Below are 19,556 nucleotides of genomic sequence, written 5' to 3'. Positions count from 1 at the left end.
TTCAGTTCAAAATCAACAATTCTTCCACTTACTGTGCATGTTTCAGAGTTTTAACGGATTTTAATGATAGAAAATATATTAAAGTTTATCCTGTTTTATAGTGCATTTCCCAAAATGACAAATTATACCTTCATGCTGAGAAAGTGAGTTGTTTTCTACGCCCATCCTAAGTTTTCTTCCATCTAGATGAACCGATACAATAACATGTTTTTTCTGACTGTCGCGCAGCAGCTTGGGCTACACAGTAATATACATGCAAACGGTTCGATGTATATTTACTATGTTTAGTGAGAACAGCATAGTGAGTTGTCATTGAGGATGGAGTCAACTTAACTATGTGGTCCAAACAGAAAACACAGAAAACAGGTGGGAGGAACGACAGAATGAGCGAGAGCAAGGAAGGAAGAGAGAGAAAGAAACGGAAGATGAAACGGTACAACATCAGACGGCCACTGGAACATAACAACACAGAGAGAGACAAGTATTAGGAAAAATGGTTTAATATAGGAGACAGAAGCAAAAAACTGCATCACACAAGAACATACGTTTACAAAAATAATTCTGACTGCTTCAGCTACACAGTTAGTTCACAGAGAAGGACAGAGAAACCGGAAAAACTCTAAACAGCTAAAAGCAAAAGGTTTCTAATTAGTTGATCTCTTTATTAAACTAATACATTAATCCACTGAAGGTGACTAAATACTTCTATTCTTTCTTTTTCTATAATTGTCTTATGGTGTAGACGACAATACAGAAGTCAAATGAAACTTACTGCTGTTGTATAGACAAACTTGCTAGAACTACTAATAAGTAAAATGAAAGGTCTGACACTCACCTACCCTCCTCTTTTGAAAAAGAAAAAAACATTAAAGTGAGGAAAAAGAAGTGAAAGAAATAAAGCCAAAGATCTTTTAGAAAATCTTATATCAAAAGCCAACGTTCTTGATGCCAGCTAGAAATCATACTCGGGGACCAGTCGGGTCAGGCCACATCACCAGGCCAGACAGCGTTTTTCTAAGATTTTTTTGTTGTATCCTTTAATCTCCAGTATAAAAAATTCCACTGGTACAAAATGCATAAGTACAATCAGTTGTAGAAATAGGAAAGCCTGCATTTTTTGTACTTTTTAAATCCCATCCAGTGACAGATTTCCAAGTGTTGTCAAACAAACATACATCACGCTTACAGGATCCACTGAAATGCATTGACTTTGGCTTCTCTCAAGACAATAACTCTGAAACTACTGAAAACCATTTTGAGTCAAAATTAACAAAAGCAACAACAGCAACAACAAAAATCTGATTTTTTTGGTAAATTTTTGTAGTTTTTTTTCTTTACAGACAACAAGCTCTGTTTTTACGCCACGGAAAGAGAACACACAAAACATTTTTCTCCTCAAAAAACTTGACATAAGCCATAATGCAAAGAAACAACAAGTTCGATTTTTTTTGTCCTTTCAGATTTCAGTATTTGATAAATAGCACTTAAGATAATTAAGAAAGAAGGAGAACAGAGAAGTGAACAGTGACGAGATAGAAAGATTACAACGAGCGTTGGCGATGACAGCCCCTGAGGTGAGCCGCTCCACAGAAACTCGGCTTCTTGTGCTTCCAAAGGCGAGATGCTTCGAGCTAACGCTGCGCCACGTCGGGCTGTGTGCAAGTTGGTGCAATTTGGCAGCGCAAAATATCATTTTTGGACTTTTACAGGTCTTTAACATCTAGCATCTGCGTTTAAATGAAAAAATACTGTGCAAGAAAGAAGTGAGAGTGAAATATGGAGTTGTACAGAGGATATAAAAAGTTTACACACCACCTTAAAATGGAAGGTTTTTCTGATTAAGAATGACCGATTTATCGGCTAACGTAGAACAATTGACTCGGAAATTTTCTTTTGTTTAGTCCGCTTTAATCAAACTCGAGTTCGAATGAGCAGGAAACTCTGCTCCACCTACAAACCTCAGTTTGGTTCAGTTGAGGTGAACTCACATGTGAACGCCAAGAGGACCAAGGAAGTCAGAATAACACAAAAATACTCGTATTACAAGATTAAAGTCACTATGAGGATAAAGTCGTAATAATATAAGAAAAGTCATTTTACAAGAATAAGGTGTAAATGAAATTGAAATAACATGAGAATATTCATATTATGAGAATAAACTAGTAATATTACCAGAAAAGAAATCATATCGCAAGACTAAAATAATATTCTAAGAATAAAGTCGTACGACAATGAAGTTGAAATTATACGCCTTGGTGCAGCGCCCCCACAGACCTGGAGGGGAACAGCTTGGTTTGACTAAAATGATGCAGTTTTGGTTCCCAGTCGAACCGAATCAATCGGACTATCAGGAGGGAAAACAACCCAGATCTGTCAGATTGGGAAGGAATCAGATTCAGGTCTGGATTCTGGCCTTTTCCTCATTATTTTGTTAATTTGGACGCTTGGAGAGTGTCGTCCTGCTAAAAACTGAAGTTGTTTGTCTTCAGCTTTCTACCAGAATACTGAAGGTTTGATATCTATTTGGGACGGGTCCTGATTCCCTCCACCTTGTCCACCCAGCGTGAGCTGAAAAAACCCCCAACATAAAACCATGACACTGTTTTTCAGTTCAACTTATGATATTTTCAAACCAAAACAAATAATCTTACATCTGTTTTGGAGCCCTCCAAGGCATTGTTGCTAAATTTGTCGAAGCTTATCCCGACTTTTTGTACCATAAATAAATAAACGATGCAGGAGATTGCTGCCAGTTGTACCATAAACAAATATCTCCACCACTTTGTTTTAAAAAGTATCGTACTCATGATGCTGTAAACATACCAAACACATAGGGGGCAGTGCAGCGCAAAGCTAAAACCAGCCAATCAGAATCCTTCAAAACAAAATGACTTCCTGTTACAGATCAAATATGGCGGCAGGAAGTTCACTTGTGTGGACAGATTGAATTACTTTCAATGACCAAAGTTGAATATAAAGACGATGTTGATTAGGAATCGTGTCAAAGAAAGTGAGGATAAATTGAGAGAATCTAAAACTTTTAGATTTAAGAAGACATAAACTGTTTTCTTACACTTTGGTTGGAGTTTCCATAAATAATAATATTTAGGTGGATTAAAGGCCAAAATGCATAAAACTGTATTAATTTTCCCAGATATCGGACGACCTGTGTTCTGGCCAAAAGGTCCGATGCGTCTAATCCGATAAATAATCGTGAGAAAGATGCGTTTTAACGGGTGTGTAAACTTTTTAGGTCCACTGCACACAAATATTCCTCTGTTGGTTCCTAAATGTTCTGGCTGTTAAATGTGTAGTTATGGCTGTTTCTTTCTCCACTTTTGACGTATGCAGCATTAAAGTTCCACAATCAGAGAAATAACATTTCGGTTTGGTGTCGAGCGTCTAATGAAAGCGGCGCTGCCTTCATCTCGGCTCCGGTTGTTTTTTCCTGTGTGGACCTGCAGACGCGACCTCTTCCTCTTAAGCCAACAAGCTTTTTATTTCCCCCGTCGCCGTTCCAATAAGATGCTCCTCCTGTTTCTAATAACCTCGGTTAGCCTGGGAGACAACAACCCGGAGAAGAGCGCGGGACGAAATGGAGGAAGCCCAAACAGATGGGGCGTTAACGGCACACAGAACTGAACCTGGACTTGGCACAACATCCTCTACCTTTATAACACTGGTGCGACTCTCCCTGGTTAAGGCGACTGGTGAGCTTCTGTAGAAAATAATGCTGCCTTTTTTTTTGTCTTTTTTGCAGACCGTAAACGAGGCTTTCAGGGAGGGGCAGTTGAATAGACTGACAACACTGTGCCATGTAAACGGCTCGACTATGTGAATGTCAATAACACACTTTGGCATCTATACATGATTTTGGCCCCTTACACGATGAGACAAAATAAATAAATAAGAGTTCAGCAGCAGATCCGGAGCGTCCCGCCTCCTTCCCGCCCGCCGGCCGGCCGACCCGACGGACGGACCGACGGCGACGTGTGCTTTTTCCTAAACAGACTGAGGCTGAATGAACGAGTCTTGCCCTGTGCTTACATCATGAAAGCGTTTCGCTCCTCGGAGGTGATAAACAGTAACGATTCGCCATCAGATACAAACGACTCTGAAAGGTTTTTGAACTTAACAATAAGGGATTAGACGGGATTTAGAGAAATAAGGCTTCGCGTACGACTCTCGCTTTAATATTTTCAGCTGGGAGAGAAAGCGCGGCGAAGCCTGACGTTTGCGTCTGAGCGCGAGAGATGCTAATAAAAACAGAGAGAACAGGAGTGCAAAGATTTGTGGTAAGGCTTTCATGACTCAAACAGCGGTACAGTGGCTAAAAATATTAAAGTGATGAGTGTGTGTGTGTGTGTGTGTGTGTATGTGTGTGTGTGTGTGTGTTGTTGTTGGGTAGCAGCGGTTGCTGAAGAGGATTTCACGCTCAGGGGCTCTCATGCACATTTAAAAAGTAAACTGTGAGGTCTGCAGGAGAGTGTTTGTGTGTCCATGTGTGCATATGTGTGTATAGATATATTTATATATATTTATATGACACATGGGCACTTTTTACATCTTTACAAAGAAAAAAGCAAACATGACATTGTCAGGCAACAAGACCACAGAATAGCAAGTTAACAAACTCTTTTTTTAAATCTATACTTTAAATATGAGGGATCCATACAAAACACTTATAATAAAATACCCATGTTATCAAATTATTTCACAAGAAATACACTGACGCGCTAGGCAGGAAGTACCTCCAGGATTTGGCACTAAACTCCACTGATCTTGTCTTTTTTTCCTTATAAGACATTTTGCTGAACAACACATCTAAATATTGTTTCCCACGAGAGAAATAAAATAATAATGACATTGATGCTTCACGAGCTGACATTTTATATATATATATATATTTATAGATATATTTATATTTATATATATTTTTAGGAATTTTATATAGCTAATTAACCAACAAGAGATTTAGCAAATAGGGACTCCTTAAAAATAAAATAAAAAAACAAATTAACTATTATAGTAATATGAAAGGCTTTGTCTATTGTTCAAGTAAACTGATTTTTTTTGTCTTCTCTTGAGAAAACATGAGACATTTAAGACCGTTAGACTTGTGATGAAACCACAACTAAACTCACAAGAAGCACCGACGTTAACGTGGGTTACAGGTATCGTAGTTTTTTTCCTCTATACATTTAAACAGTAGAAAATATAGGTAATTTCATCATGTGCATTTAAAACCACGGATTGTCTATCTGTGAGTCAGTTCAGCAAAAGGTGACACAAGTAGGTAGCATTTCTCCCCCCCAAACAGGGCAAATGTCCTTTTTTATTTTTTATTTTTTTTACCTTTAAACTACTCTAGAAAAAAGTGGTTCTATATATAGACTTTGAATGAGAAACAGAGCCACTTAAAATGGCCTTATCAAAAAACTTTACACTGCCTGAAAAATGTAAAAACCATTAGAGAGCTCTGAGAGAGTCTAATATTGATCAGACAGTTTTTATTAAAACTGTGTGGAAGTAGTCTTATTTCTCAGAGAAACTGGCACCAACTGCTTCTGGTGCTGCTTTTTTTGTTTTTCCGTCTGCAACCAGAAGCAAGATGAAGCGCCAATTCCTGTAGTGAACTTTCAAGTTTACGTTAAAATGAAAGAAGGAAAGAAAAAATCACATAAAGAATGGAAATCACTTTTTTAACCACAGGTTGTCATTTTTTTTACCTCAAAAAGAACATTTGTTCATAAAAATCTCAGTCTTTCTAGTTAAATTTCATATGAATGCAGCTTTATCTTTTTCACATTAATTTATTTTCTTACCCACGCCTCCCTAAAATCCAAATGAGGTCACATGCAAAAAACAAAAAAAAGAAAAGAAAAAGAAACACAAAACCAAAACATAAAACTGATATTTAAAAGTCCAAAAAGCTAAAAGCTGAAAAGATCAGTAGGCAGCGGTGGAGGAGAACCAGGTTATGATCAGGTGAGCTCGGAAAAGACATCAGAGAAACAATGACGGGGTAGGAGGAAGAGGACACTTTTTTTGTTTGTTTTTTTGTTTAAAGTTTTTTTGTTTGTTTTTTTTGGACGCCACGAAGACATGCTAGGCAAACGATGAACTAACAGGCATGGAGATGGGTTGTTCTAAAAGGGGGAAAGAAAAAACGGGAGAGGAGAGAGTTACACACAGAGAGCCAGAGCAGCACACCACAACAGCATCATCTTCCAAAGAAAACCAAACCAAAAGTCAACAACAAACAACAAACAAACCGGTAAACAGCAACACAACACACTGGTTTCATAAGCAGATTTAGCATTAATTTTACATTTCTTTACATACTAGAAAACTGACATTAATGTTATAGATCTACATTTACGAGCAACAACGCACATTCACACCCAAAGCCGTATCCATCACGTCCCAGATGGATGGTGTTGTTTGGGCAGCGATATTTTATTTTTTATCAATTTCCTTCTGTTTTAAAAATGTATTTTAAATTTTACAGACGGGAGGGGGGACAGACAGACAGACAGACAAAAACACGTAAAAATTAAACGTTTAAAACAACCCTAACGGAATCGAAGAGGACAAATGGAGAAGTACGGATTGTAAAACGTAACGATGGATGAAGGTCACAGAGACAGGCGGGTTGTGGGAGGGCTTATGAAATCTGTCACCATGTTTCTGCACAAAACATAAAGAAAAACAAAAACAAACACTCGCGTGAAAGGATTTTAAAAAAGGAAAAACACCGGAGAACTCCAGCAGGTTTCTCCACAGGGTCGAGTTGAGCGATGCTGTTTACTTTATCGGAGTCCAATAACTTAACGATAGGCAATAAATAAAATCATTTTTTCTTCATCTGAGGCAGTAAAAATGTTGTATAAAAATAGAACTGCTTTTTTACAAATAAAATTTACAGGCCTGTGGCTTTACTGTACTTTGAATTATTTTTTTAATCTGTCAACAAACCTCAAGTATTTTCAGATACCCGCCCCTTTAACCCATAAACTTATTTTTGTAGTACTATTATTTCCTTCCACAAATTCTGGATTTAATTTATTTTTTTTCAAATCTACATGCTGTTATAATCTGTTCACATAAAAGACCAATGTGATCCGACCCAGAAAGTAAGAACAATTTTTTTAAATTTCTGTGAAATAAGAAAAACTGTATTTGTACATAAATGACCATGTTTAGCTGGATTTTGTGTTTTTTTTGTCTTCTTGGTGGTGGTAGAGTGTAACTTTACAGTTAAGAGGCCACGAATGTTTTGCAGCCTTTGCTCCCGGGTTGCCAGCAGGCATCAAGGGGTTTTTCTGAGAAGCAGCGGCGGCCTGCAACCAACACCGTGGAGGTCAAAGGGCGAATGTGCATATTGGCGAGCGCGTTAAAAAAAGAGAAAATTTTGAAAAATGAACCCATCACAGCCTTCAAGTTCAAAACAGAAAACTAAAGAAAATTATGGTACCATGGCTCCTTTGTCTCAACTTTCCACTCAAACTAGTCTTTATAAATGTATAAATAATCAATGTAAAAGAATAAAATTAAAGTTTAAAGAAACTATTCTTTAAAAAAAACAACTTTCTTCCAAAGAGAAAGAAAAGTAGATTGCACAAAGTAATGGCAGAAATGGAAGTGTTCATGTGTGTCAAAAGCTGTAATAAATAATAATAGTTGAAGGCTTACATAGAAATCTTCAAAAATAACCAAGGAAAGTGCGTCTCCCTCAGGTGGTTGTAGGTCATCTCCCCCTACCTCCCACAATCCCTCTGCTCACCCCGACCCTCCCCCAGTCCCCAGGAGGCCATGGCTCGCTTTATTTTCAATAAACTTTTTTTAACCATTACTTTTGCTCTTTTTTAAATGGGGGGAGGGAGACTTACCCTAGCAGTGCTAACTGGGGGAGCGGACAGACCTAGTGCTAAGATCAGTAAGGTTTGCTGTCGTTCTTGGAGCGCTTCAGCTGCACCTTCAGCCGCTTCATGCCGATCTGGAAGCCGTTCATGGCCTGAATGGCTGCCTGTGCCGACACGGGATTGTCGTAGCTGACGAAGCCTGCGGGAAAAAACGGCGACATTTGATCGACGTGGCGTTGAGGCAAACAGAGAACTGAGCGTTTTGTTACATACTCTACTTCTTTCTGCCGTGTTGCAAGAACAAAATGATCAATGAAACTCTAAAAAAAGATCTTTAAAGTTTTACTAATGGGTAACGTTATCTTTATTTGTGCAGAATCCCTAAAAATTCAAGGTTTTGATACTAAAACAGTTTTCAATAGAGGCTAATTATATGCAATACTGGAAACAATCTGCTATTGTACAAACATTCCTCTTCAACAACTGAGTTCTTTAAAAACATAAATATGACTAAATATAATAGCTTTTAAATAAATCTGCACAACCTGAAGGTAATAGCTTACTTTGTTCAAAAGGAATTTGCTAGTTGTTTTGTTAGCTAACTGCTATTAGCAGTTTTGGTCAACATTTTTGAATTGAAACACTAAACAAAAGTTTAATTTATGACTGAATAAATCGATAAAACAGTTTTTCACTTCAGCTACCGCTAACCGTTACGTTCTCTTTTAACTATTTCATAAAATAGTGAGAAACCTTCGACTTTCCAAATCAAAATCTATATTCATAACGCTACAGTATGTAGTCCCTTAAAACCAAAAAACACAAAGCGGGATTGTTAAACTCTGAAATGTGTTAAACTGACTTGCTAGCATAGCTAGCTTGGATACCTAAGTCTGCACGCTGTGATAGCTAACTGGTAGCTTAGCTAGCTAGCATTTCTGTTACACTTTAGAAAGGTTAAACAAAAATTAATATTTGTGCGTTGAGTATAGCTGCAATTAAATCACATTTATTATGATTACAAACCTGTTTTCTGTGTGATGCATTATTTGGTATTAGTTAGCATCTAAATGTTGCTTATTTTGTCAATATACAATGATATACTGCTGACACTACACTGTGTGCTAGCTAACTGCTAGCACACAGTCAACTGTTTGCTTCTATAATTTCTGTTACACTTTAGAAAGCGTAAACAAAATATGCCCAGTGATTGATGATAATGATAATAATAGTTGTTTTTGTTCCTCAGTAATTGATTTATTTGGCTAACTATAGCCACCTACTGTACATTACAATGCTAATAAAAAAACAAATCAATATTCAACACTCCCATAGGATGTAACTGTAACCTTATCTAATAAAAACGTGTTTTTTCTGTGTGAAGCATTGTTTGGGTTTAATTAGCATTTAAATTTTGCTTATTTTGTTGATATAGTCTTCGATTATAATCATTGACTGATTAGCTGCCAGGTTATAAAGACAATAGAAGAACAAGTAAATGTACCAAAGCACTTGCTAAGGTTTGTCTGTTTGTCGATGAAGACTTTGGCGGAGACCACGTTTCCGAAAGGCATGAACATCTGCAGTAAATCCTGGTCTCCGAACTCCTGGGGCAGGTGGTAGATGAAGAGGTTGGCACCTTCAGGCCCTGGAGGGAAGGAAGGCGCGACAGCAAAGGTCAGGATGGGGTCACGCTGTTCACATCGAGCTCAGTGGAAACCGGCTGTCATTATAGGAACGCAGCTCAAACACAACGCTTGGCACAACGTGTGCTGGCCTTGGGTTTACCGCCGCTTCCAAACAAAACCCAGAAATGTTGAAAGCTTTTCATTTTTAATAATTGTGTTTTGGCTTGCTACAAACAAAGGATGGGGCTTTTTATTCATTCTTTCAGCTGCATGTTGTCTCTCTTAAGAGGGGTCACGGGTTCCCCAAGCCTCTTATCGATGCCAGCCTAATAGTTGTAGTAGGTCAGATCTCTCAGAAGCATTTCGTTCGCTCTCCACGGCTAAGTGAAGCCGCCATGTCTTTGTTTCCCTGAAGGGTTTTGAACTCCAGGTAAATACAGGCAGCTTCTTCACAGTTCTCGTGCTGAAAGAAGAGGGGGCACAACAAACGGCATCCAGGCTGGTGTTTGTTTTTACTACACATTTCATCATCTGATTCGTATTCAGGTCTGTTGTCAAAGGCTTTTTAAATGTAATTCCAGCTGCCAGGTTGTATTACAGGTGGCACATCGTAGAAGCACAATTTGAGATGTTTTCTTTTCCAATTTTAAAGCGGTAATTAAAAATTTATACCACAAAATGGCAATTTGGAGCAACTGGAAAAGATATTAACTGGTTGCAATGAAACAATTTTTTATCCAGAAATCTAGTCATGAAATCATAGCAGAAAATCACATTTGATATGTTTTGAACCAAAAACCATCACTGTAATAATAATGGTCAAAGTAAGATTTTTCTTAGCTTGTTACTTTTGCTTGGAAAAGAGCTAAAACTTTGTCTTTGTCAAATAAATTTAATTCTAAGTCGCCTGAAGTAAAGTTTACCACATCAGAGCAAATGAAACCTGATTAAATCACAAACAGCATTTCCTTCATGTTTAATCAGTAACGTTTCTGACAAAGAACAGAAGTAAATCCTCAAAAACAGGAAAATACCAGATTTAGATGATATTGTGTCCATTTGTTGTTGTAAACAGGAAATAAATTGTTTTCTTGTTCATAGATTGCATTATTAATTTAATAATCTTGTTTATCTTCTTCAGTGTTTGAGCCAAATGAAGTTTATTGGTATTTTGCTTAAAGCTACTTTTACAACATATTGTCAGAAAACTCATCAATGATTTCTATTTTTATTGTTTTTATTTGTGTTTTTCCTCCTGACACAGAAAGGAGCTTTTCTGATCTATAAACTGGGAACAGTTGCTAAGGCAACGCGTCAAAATTAGTTTTGGGTTGTTCTTCAACAGTTTTTCTGTTATTTACCGTTTGCTGCATTAAATGAATAATCCCAGCATTGTTTCTGCCGCGGCGGCGCGGCTACAGAGGGAAATGAATCCCCTTTTGGCCTCCAGCTTTGTGCACAAACTTTCCAGATATAAACAACATGGAAGGGGCCCATGAGTAATTCTTTCCATGTCTTCATCTTTTGTTTTAAGTGATCCCGTCTTAATGCTCTTAAAACAATCCTTTGGTAAGCTAACGGTATGCTGGCACTTTGAGCTCAAGTCGAGGCAAATAAACGATCATTTAAATACAGTAGCTCACCTTGCAGACCTGCAGGGGCAGAAAACTACAGTAGAGGCTAAATTCAGCATCTTAAACTCAGAGAAAACAAATTAAATATTCTTAATCTACTTCTCAGGGATCCCAGACTGAGGTTGTCTGCCACTGGATAAGCCCAGACTACTGACCCTCCTTCTGGCTGCCGGCGGCCCCCTGCTGCTGCAGCAGGGACTGGCTGTAGAGGGTGGGCAGCGCTGCGGCGGCGTACTGCTGGATCCCTGAGTAGGCCTGCGTCAGCGCGTCCATGGTGCCTGCCGTGCCGTTGGTGAGCCCTGCGCCGCCCAGACCTCCGTTTAGAGCCGCCATACCTGAGAGCATTTGAGCAACTTTACATAAAACCCAACAATAAAGAAAGGAGAATGCACTTACTCATTAGCGCTCCCACTGAAGGTTGTTTTATCCACACATACACACACAAACACGCACCGACAGTCACAAACGGTACCAAAAATACACACACAGTGAAGACACATCGATACCAAACACACCGAAGACGAGACGACAAAGTTCAAGTTTCAAACAGCAGAATTAGGATGAGAGCAGCTGATGACGGCCAGAGCTGCAGGAACCAGCATGCAGCAAATCCGACGCAACATCAGCGCCACAAAAAACCACCACACAAAATCACAAACATGTTGATGAAAATGTCTGACAACAGAATCTAAAACAAATTACATCAATATTTAACAATTAACTAATTCTACACATCCATAAAAAGACAAACACTCATAAATACATGAACAAAGAAATATTTTGATCTTTAAATGATAAATTACTTAATTTTTTTTTATTGTAGCTTGAAACAATTATTCTTTAACAGGAGTTTTATTTTTCTTTCTAAAAATATTAAATTACTTGGAATAAAATCTAATTTAAATCACTAATACTAAAATATACTGTGCAATGAAATAGCTTTCAGTCTTATTTAAAATAAATGCTTTTTACTTATAATTTTGTTTTAAACTCCAAAAGTGCCCAAAAGTATGGAGGAACATTCATGTCAACATTTAAGTATTATTTTGTATCCATAAAAAGACTAAAGTTTACTATTTAATCTTACTTGATATTAAAGCATAAAAAAGTGTTCAGCAATAGTCAGCATAAATATTTTTTGCATGTAATTTTGTTTTATGTTGGCCAGAAGTACGGAAATCGTGTCATTTATTAATCATTATATATCCATAAGAAGATTAAGGTTTACTTATTTAATTAACAATTTTTCCAATAAATATCTTTGACTTTGAAATAGCTCTCAATATTACTCAAAATAAATATTTTTTTTGCATGTAATTTCTTTATTTTTAAACTGTCCAAAATTACGGAAGAAAATCCATGTCATCATTTAATAATTAATGTATGTCCATAAAAAGATTAAAGTTCACTCAAAGCAATCCTGTATTTCTAGAATACTTTTATTTTAGCAACTTTTTTAAAGATGAAAAATTATCCTGAAAATTGATTAAGTCACCATCTGTTCGGCAGCCATGTTTGCTGATGTTCAGGAAACTTGGGGCAGAAAGGATGATTATCTGCTTTCCTGTGACGTCTCACTTGCATGTTGGAGGGACTGCGGCGGAGTTTAAAAAGTGAGCGAACGCAGCGGTAACACTCATTAGCTGCTTGTAGCGGCTTAATCTCGCGGCGGAGGGCAACTTGTCTGAGGAGGTCTGACACCGGCCCGGCGTCCTGTCGCCTCGCCGTCAGACACAGTGAAATAAATTATCGCCGCAGCGCTCCGGATTATAGGTCACTCATTTATTCAGGAATAATTGCACCGGTGACCTTTGCAATTCAATTAAGGTCTAGATGTGTTTAAATGAGGGCAGTTGGTGGCGGTGGGTGGATGGAAGAGGAAAGGGGCACCGAAAGGAGAGACTGGGTTAGCGGGGACAAAATGGGAAGCAAAATGGAAGCGACCCATTCGGCTAAAAGGACAGGCGTGTGTGTGTGTGTGTGTGTGTGTGTGTGTGTGTGCGTGTGTGTGTGTGTGCTGCAGTATGATTTACAGAGCGGATACAGCTACTCCAGCCGAGGAGCGGGAAAGGTCAGAGGAGAATAATGTGGTGGAAGAGGCCGGCAGTACGGGATCTCTGCTGTCATAACAGCTCTGATTAAGATCCAGACGCCACGTCTGCTCAGAGGTCAAAGGCAGGAGACACCAAGAACCGCGAAGAGCTCGATACGTACCGCCGGACCACGGACTCCAGGCGGGGAAACATCTACCTTCTCCAGATTTAACTGCATCTGATGTCCCAAAAACACCCAAAAAAGCTACTCTGGATGTTTCCTTTATTACAACACTAACTTTAGGTTCACATTCTGACTCCTGGTTTGTTAAAGGGGCCATTTTCCTGATTCAACGCCTTGAAATTGGGCCTCTGTCTCTTTAAGAACTTCTGCTCTTTCTGAAGCTCATCCAACACGGCTCCTCTATTAACCCTTTAACTAAGTTTTTACCAGCATTGCTCTGAGCAGTAGCTCCTATAATGAGCTCAGCAGTTCCACCAGCTGCTTGCTAATTGCTGCTGGCTAGTCTGAAGGAGCTGAGTGGCGGAGGCGGAGCTAGGTCCACCCAGGTGTTTTGCAACACTGCACGTTTGCAAAACAACACCACTTTGCAGTGTTTCCATTAAATAAATGAAATTAAAATCATCAATCAATAAGTTTGATTGATGATTTTGATGAGCCATTAAAAAACAGGCAAAGACAATGCTGCGCCACGAAACTCCAACTGTGAATTAATTCATCTCAAAATTTATGAGTTTTTTCTTGCAAATTTTTCACTTTGAGCTCAGAAATTTCCATGTTTTTGTCGAAAATTTCTGAATGTATTTTTAGGTAATTTACTCATTTTTAAATCGCACTGAACCCTGCATGTTAAATGGAAAAAATATTTACTTCACCATGATGCTTTGAATTACAGTTCATTTTGTGCTTTTTGACATGAAATCCGGATCTGATTACTGACATGCAGTGATCCCTCAGCAGTTATGGGGTTTAGAAAACGCAGCTGACTACAGATACTAAAAACTCGATCTACACGCTTATAACCGCCTATTTTAATATTTCAGACAACAAATGTATCATAAAATGCATTAATACGTGAAAAACATCTTATTTTTTGAATATTCTGTACAAAACAAATAAATCCGCAAATTTATTGTGAAAAACAATCTTTTTTTACAGACTGAAAACTGCTAAAATTAGCAGGTCTGATTAGCAAATCTATTTAAAACCCAGAAATAACAGCAAACACAACAGCAAAATGACACAGCGCCACCTTGTGGCAGACGTACAAAACGATCCCACTCAGCAGCAGCTGGTTCTGCTGGTTCTGCTGGGACTTCAGCACGCTTACAGCAAGCACAACCCGGGTCACAACCAGGAAGCAGATGGAGCGATGGAGGAATGGATGGATGGGTTAATGAGTGGGATGTCTGCGGCTAAGAGGAGGAAGCTTTGGCTGGAAAAAGGTTTTAATAAACCAGAGACACAGAGAGACAGCAGGAAGAACCAGAGTGGGACACATGCAAGAACTACTTGGTTCCAATATGAAGCTAGCTCAAATTCTTGAGCATATTTTGGAAATAAAGCATCTATAATCAGATTTGTCATGTTTATAAAATAAAGAGTCATTAAGTAGAGGTATGAGTCAAACCCCGTGTCTCTGCTCAGCGGTGGCGTTGCCTTCGGGTGTGGATGGCTGAAGGTTGGGGTGGAGTGGCTGATGGCAGGGTGAATACTCACTGTTGATGCTACCTGCTAGTGCATTAATGTTGTTCAGGCCAACAGTTGCGCCTGCCAGGCCCTGCAGGGTACCCAGAGAGGTCAGAGAGTTCATGGCACTGGCGTTGGAGCTGGCCGTTGTGCCTGCTGCTGGGAAACCAAAAGGTAGGAGAGAGAGCGAGAGGAAGAGGAGAACAGGAGACAAAGAAGTGCATGTGTTATATCCAACATTCAGCAGCTCTCAACAAACACAGATAGATGGTTTTAAGGTGCTACGTGTAGCATTGGAAGGTTTAATGACGTCAGACTCAGATTAGGTGGTGCATTAATGATGCTACACCAAGTGAAAATAACGATTTATCGTATAAATGTGCACTTTTTCATCCCATGTGACGCGTTCATTCAACTGAAAGTTATGAGATGCTTCATGGACGAGCCATCATGGTGCATCCATGCAAAAATTTATTCTTATTTATTTCATTTTCAGATGTTGGAGAAAGTTGCAGAAACAGAATCAAACTGTTGCAGGGCGTCCACGCATCCTTAAAAAGTCTTAAATTTGTGTATCTAAAATTAAGGTTAAAATGTCTCAAATTTCTATGTAGATATAGAATATAGATAGCTAGCTAGCTAGCTGCTTTTTGGCTCAGTCATGGGAAGTTGAAATTTATTGGCAGTTGACAGAATGATGTTCATCTTCTGTTGCAAACCCACATGAAGCTAGGAGCATTCTGTGCAAAAACACTTGGCACTACCAGGGTTACGACTGCAGAGAGCGCCAGATCATATGCAACTTTCTTTAAATTTTGTCATCATACTGGTCTAACTGGTCTAAGTGTTTAACTGGCCTATTAGCATCGTCTGACCAAGTTGCTGCGGTTGTTACCTTGTGGACCAGAAGCAGAATCGTTCAGGAACCAAGGTTCTAGATTCTGACATGGTTCTAAAAACAATCTAATAATCCAGATTAGTTAACATGGACAAAATGCTACAAGTAACACCTTTGGTAACATTTATTTTTACATAGAAAGGCAACTTTTGAACCCAATTTGAAGAATTAGACAAAAATAAAAGCCCCTTTCTATAAAGCAGACATACAACCATTGTAAAAAGAAAGTACACCCCTTTCCTGTTGCAACGTTTTACGCAGATGATTTCCTGATGTGTTCAGGATTGTTGTTCTGTTTAGGACCCAGACAAATGGACTCACATTTGTCTGAAATACTTTGTTTTGTAGAGAGGTTCATGGTTCATTCAATAACTGGATGAGCCCAAACTATCATGTCTCCACCACCGTGCTTCACAGTTCTTGTTTTCGCCAACAGATGTTGGCGAAAACAAGAACTGTGGAAACAAGAACTTTGGCCTCATCTTGTCCTTCATCCAGATGCAGCTTTGCTAACCTGCTGCCATCTTGTTTTTAGATAAAAGAAGCTTTGTCCTTCAATCCTTTGAAATACCTATACTGGTTCATTGTCATGGAGGTCATTTCTCTGACTTTGGGTGGAATCTGCTGGGACATCAACGTTTCGGATGATTGGCATATTGGGAATAATCTTCCTAAGATATTTGACCTTCTCCACTTGAAGGAGGAACTTCCCTCCGACCTAGAAAGGGTAAGCCTCCCTTTTCTAGAGAACCATTGTCCCGGTGTTGGAGTAGCTGATGCCCCCAGTGCAAGCTGTACATTTTGGCCAGAGGGAGTCAGCAGAACTATATCATCCACAAAAAGCAAAATCCGCTGATCCCCAAACCAAACCTCTGGCTGCGTCTAGAAATCCTGTCCATCTAAGTTATGAACAGGACCAGTGATAAAGGGCAGGCCTGCCGGAGTCCAACATTCAGGAGATCGGGAGTAATGCAAGATTCAATTTATTGGTCAGACTACATTCCTACCCTCAACTATGGTCACGAAATTTGGGTCATGACCAAAAGAACGAGACCCTGGATACAAGAGTCCGAAATGAATTTCCTCCACAGGACGTCGATTGGGTGAGGAGTTTAGAGTAGAGTCGCTGCTTCTCCTCATCGAAAGGATTCAGATGAGGTGGCATTTTTTCCTGATGACCCCTGATGAATTTCAGGCATGTTCCTGCAGGAAGAAGTCCAGGAGGGACCAAGTCTTTTGGCTGGACTGGAGTTGGATGTGGTGACTGAGAAGGGGGATGTTTGGGCGTCTCTCCAGAAACCTCTGAACCAGCGACCCAAGTCCTGGTTGACGAATGACAATAAATACAAATAATTTTCCTCTCTGGAGAACGTTGCACTTTGTATATTAAAGGGCTGCAACTGTTGCTAATATCTTTCCTTCCTGGCTTGGCGTGAATTAAGCACTTTAATTGGGATTTACTTAGCTGCGATTATATTTAAATCATTTTTGACCTAGTAGAAAGCAGGGGTGTACTTTCATTTTCCTGCTCTTGAATCTGCAAACCGGCAGGAACACAGCGTCCACACAGACACTTTTCATCGTTTCATTCCCGAATAATTTATATGATGGTTCCTCACACATATCTGGATTCAAATAAATTGGAAAATCCAAAAAGAAAAAGAATCACCAAGACAAATGAAGTCGACACAGGAGAAAGACATGAGGAGACACTGATATGTCAACGGTGGAGGGTGAGATGGAGGGAATGTGGTGCACAAAGCTCGCGATCTCCTTCCTTTCCAGACAAAACAAAACAGAGATTGAATCTATTCATTTACCCTTCATCTCATCAAAGCGTTGCCAACAAAGCAGGATTGCCGCTGAATGTATTAGGAGATGGTGTGGCAGAGGGAGCATTATGTCAGCACACGTTGCAAAACAAAGACGCTGGCCTGTCTCCATGCAGAACGGTCTATATTTATCAAACTAGAGTGACGTTTTCAGTTTCATTGACACATGCAGTATAGCAGCAGCACTCATTCACAGCGAGCATCTCAACCTGAGTGTGTAATATTCAAGGTTGGAGTGACATTTGGCACCAGAGAGAGAAAGAGGCGAAAAGTATGGAGAGAAGCAGCGAGACGAGGAGGAGGAGAGACAAGACAAGAACGGGCAATTGGAGCAGCGTGAGCGTTGAGGAGGAGGAAGAGTGGCGGCTGAGGGAGGAAGAGGAGGAGGAGGCTGGTTTTTCATATTCATGCTCTGCTGAGAGGGTGCTGCTGGAGCGAGGCCGAGCCGACATGAGAGGGTGGGGTGATGGAGCAGAAACAGGAAGCTTGTCAAAAAGAGGGCAGGAGCAGGAGATGAGGGCAACAAGGAGAGACGGAGGAGGAAGGAAATCTGAAGATGGTGGTGTTTAACCCGAGACAACCTGGTGCGTTCAAACCCACATGTAAGAGGCGGACGTTATCAACACGCACCCCGTCTGTCGGGGAACAACAGCCTGAGAGACATCTGGAAACACAACATGGACGTGGAAACACCTGAACCTGACAGACATTTAGGCAAACGCTCATGCACACACATCTGCAACGCCTGTATGATGGGGTGACGCCACACCACAGGATGCTGAAAGACAGGACGCCAGGAGGCCAATGACATCTACACGGCGTCCGTGTTAGGGTGAGGTGGACACACACCACGGATGAAGACCGGAGCGATGGCGATGGGTGGAGCTGATGGTTTGGCCGGCGTGCCAGGGTCGTGAAGTGACAAATGATAACAGCGGAACGCGGAGGCCGGCGTTGGGCGGCCCGCCCGAGCCGAGCGGCTGCGGCGTTACCTGGGCTGGCCAACGCTCCCAGGGAGGCGGCGCTGGAGGACAGGGGGTTTGCGGTGGAGGGGCTGGCTGAGTTTTGGGCCGCCGCCGCCGCTGCCGCTAAAGTGGCCAGGTTCTGCAACTGCAGAGCGCTCATACCTGGAGAGAGGAGCCAGAGAGGGTGGTGTCAAAGCTGGGGGACCGCCTGGGCCGGACCGGGACAGAGGTGACCACCGGAGAGCCCGTATTCCCTCTACAAATACACCTGGAAACAAGCTGCTTTCTGCTTTCTCTTCAAACAAACTACACAATCTTTGCTTCAGAGTGTGAAGGTAAACACTCCAGCAGCTGAATTCACTAATAAGTCCCAAATGGGCCTGAATCAGTAAAAGCAGCTGCTGTAGTGTTTAGTCCTGGTGTGTTTCTCCCAGGCAGAGCTGCTCTGGAGGCAGAAATAATCAGAGTGATTTAGTTCAACTTATGTTTCTCTCTTTCAACAGCACTCGATTAAAACCCTGCGGAGGGGCCTGAGAAACGCAGAGAGGAAACTAACCTTTTCTAAAACAGTTCTGCAGCTCTGTAGTCTATTATATCACTTTAAAAATTCAACTCCTGGAGGTCATTTTGCTCCAATATTTGAAGCTAAAACCAATTAAAATACCCAGCACACGGAAACACATCAAGCTCCAGGAAGATTAATCACATTTTTGAGATCATTTTAAGATTTACTCTTCATAGTTGCAGGCGTCTGAGTAACGAACACAACCATCAACATTTCTGGCCAACACCAGCTTATTTACACCAACTTTAATAAAAATTATTTTCATCTAGATTGTTTGAAATTCAAGAGGGCTCACAAATATGAATATTTGTACATAAATTCCCTAAATATCTAAAAGTTATTTACATCAAAAGAGACCGCTGGTTCTTTTGTTGGGGATGCAATTAAAAATATATGTTACTACAAAACAACTTTTTCTTGGCCAG

General features: G+C 40.1%; 1 protein-coding gene across 19 annotated transcripts in view; it reads right to left on the bottom strand.

Moving 5' to 3' along the window:
• Positions 1-482: 482 nt before the first annotated feature.
• The window catches only part of celf2 (CUGBP Elav-like family member 2), a 210,299-nt gene continuing 191,225 nt past the window's right edge, over positions 483-19,556 (bottom strand). For 4 of the 19 annotated variants that reach the window (XM_023350405.1, XM_023350409.1, XM_023350417.1 and 1 more), the window contains 5 exons: positions 18,594-18,728; positions 14,902-15,030; positions 11,283-11,480; positions 9,370-9,513; positions 483-8,064 (listed from right to left, as the gene is read on the bottom strand). In XM_023350405.1, coding sequence (XP_023206173.1) covers positions 7,937-8,064; positions 9,370-9,513; positions 11,283-11,480; positions 14,902-15,030; positions 18,594-18,728 — 734 coding nt within the window. In that variant the 3' untranslated portion in view covers positions 483-7,936. The remainder of the gene's footprint in view (positions 8,065-9,369; positions 9,514-11,282; positions 11,481-14,901; positions 15,031-18,593; positions 18,729-19,556) is intronic. The other 15 variants (XM_023350408.1, XM_023350412.1, XM_023350413.1 and 12 more) reach the window with 12 other exon arrangements.

The sequence above is a fragment of the Xiphophorus maculatus genome, chromosome 17, assembly GCF_002775205.1.
Source record: "Xiphophorus maculatus strain JP 163 A chromosome 17, X_maculatus-5.0-male, whole genome shotgun sequence".
NCBI classification, from domain to species: domain Eukaryota; kingdom Metazoa; phylum Chordata; class Actinopteri; order Cyprinodontiformes; family Poeciliidae; genus Xiphophorus; species Xiphophorus maculatus.
This window is presented reverse-complemented; position numbering and strand designations above follow the sequence as displayed.